Source organism: Sinocyclocheilus anshuiensis, unplaced genomic scaffold (assembly GCF_001515605.1).
Source record: "Sinocyclocheilus anshuiensis isolate Anshui unplaced genomic scaffold, SAMN03320099.WGS_v1.1 scaffold758, whole genome shotgun sequence".
Taxonomy (NCBI): domain Eukaryota; kingdom Metazoa; phylum Chordata; class Actinopteri; order Cypriniformes; family Cyprinidae; genus Sinocyclocheilus; species Sinocyclocheilus anshuiensis.
In genome coordinates, this window is record NW_015548126.1 from 1,283,944 (window position 1) to 1,286,058 (window position 2,115).

Below are 2,115 nucleotides of genomic sequence, written 5' to 3' on the forward strand. Positions count from 1 at the left end.
AAATCAGTTTAAACTTATTGGAAAAGATTAATTTCTATCAGTATGAACTGACCACCACACAGAATATGAAGAATATTAAAAACATTAGGAGTCAGCTGTCTTCAGCAGTCCTTAAGGTACCAGCACAATAACACACTCAGCAAAATATTGTCTAATTATCGTTATCGATAAAATCCCATAAAATATCGAGATATAATTTTTTGTCAATATCGCACACCCCTAATATATATATATATATATATATATATATATATATAAAATTGTATGCATTTTGTGCTTTGCATAAAAAAGTATTTAAAAATAATCATGACAGATGATTAAGAAATAAAATTAACAATAAAAAGTGAATAAAGGAAGCTTTAACGACAAAAACAAATTATTTAAAATATAATAAAAAAAGTTAATCCAAATATGATATGTAAAATATGAAAAAAATTAAAAAATATGATTTTTAAATCTATTTTCTATTTTCTATACAAAGAAAAGTAAAAATGGTTTCTATGATCATCATCATTTTGTGTGGTTTTATGTGTGTATAACAGATGATCAAGATCAATACAATTGACAATAAAAAAGTAAAAATGATAGATAGACAGATAGATAGACAGACAGATTGATTGATTGATTTTGGGTGAATTATTAATTTAAAGATGTCACAAATTTTTATGTGAATTTTATTTTGTTGATGGTATGTTTGATCTCTTTCACCAGGTGGCCCCTGATTTTTTTGAGTACTTCAGAGCACTTTATCCAATTTTAAAATCGGACCCGACTCTGTGGTGCGTGTCTGCCTGGAATGACAATGGCAGGGAAGGATTTGTTGACCCTGGAAAAGCGAGTCTGTTGTACAGGACAGATTTTTTCCCAGGCTTGGGCTGGATGCTCACAAAGGACCTCTGGGCAGAGCTTGAGCCAAAGTGGCCAGCCTCGTTTTGGGACGACTGGATGCGCCACCCCGATCAGCGCAGAGACAGGTCCTGCATCAGACCAGAAATTTCCAGAACTTTAACGTTCGGTCGGAAGGGTGTGAGTTTGGGGCAGTTTTACGACAAGTACCTCCGCTTTATTAAGCTGAATTCCGAATTTGTGCCTTTTACAAAAATGGACCTTTCTTATTTAGAAAAGAAGAAATATGATGAGAGCTTTGAGAAGGAGGTTTACAGTGCTCCGGTTGTCACCGTGGAGGACTTGCAAAGTGGGAAACTGTCTGGGTCTGGTCCGTTTCGGGTGCAGTATTCCAGTCCTGACAGTTTTAAAACATTGGCGCGCAATCTTGGTGTGATGGATGATCTGAAGTCAGGAGTCCCACGAGCAGGGTATAGAGGTGTAATTAGTTTCCTTTCACGTGGAAAGAGGGTCTATTTAGCTCCACCTGCTGGTTGGAGTCAGTATGATCCGAGCTGGGGTTGAGGTGGGCTGTGCCTACATCACAGGAATTTCTTTTAAGGTGCAAAGCATATGAAAATGATATTGCATATTATCTGTCACCATCATTCCCTTCACAGAGAGCAATTGTCTTAAAATTCCATTGTGCTGCTTTATGATGGAAAAACCTCTAGTTGGGGTTTCAGGATGATACCAAAGATAAAACCATTAATTGATCACTCAGATTTTTTTTCACACAAAGTATACTTGTTCAGGAACTAAACATGAGAGTAAATATGTTTGAAAAAAATAACACTTATTTTTTAATACTGTGAATACTACTCTAAGTGCCTATAAATGTAGAATTTGTTGATTCCCCTCTGTGTACTGTCTTTATTAAATTGTGCGTACGGTTCATGGCATAGTGTTTGGAATATGTTAGGAAAAATCATTTGACACTTGATTATGTTTTGTGTTTTACTTTTACTTATATACTGGGATATTTTGAAAAGGAAAATATTTTTTTTTGTTAAATTTGATGACTAATTTCTTGCTTATTTAAATAATAATGCTAATAAAAAATAATACACTATCAAAACAATTGTTATTATTCACATCATTTAGATGTATTAATTCAAAATTACAGGAGGAAAAAACATGCAATTTATAATAAATGAACAATCGTTATTATAATTATTTACAATTAGCAGGCTTTCAAATAAAAGTATTTACAATAACAATAATAACAGT

At 33.3% G+C, this 2,115-nt stretch overlaps 1 protein-coding gene across 3 annotated transcripts in view; it reads left to right on the forward strand.

The window, feature by feature from the left end:
• mgat1a (alpha-1,3-mannosyl-glycoprotein 2-beta-N-acetylglucosaminyltransferase a) overlaps positions 1-1,859 on the forward strand; it is a 7,431-nt gene extending 5,572 nt beyond the window's left edge. For all 3 annotated transcript variants that reach the window (XM_016507758.1, XM_016507759.1, XM_016507760.1), the window contains one exon: positions 712-1,859. In XM_016507758.1, coding sequence (XP_016363244.1) covers positions 712-1,410 — 699 coding nt within the window. In that variant the 3' untranslated portion in view covers positions 1,411-1,859. The remainder of the gene's footprint in view (positions 1-711) is intronic.
• The last annotated feature ends 256 nt before the right edge of the window (positions 1,860-2,115 follow it).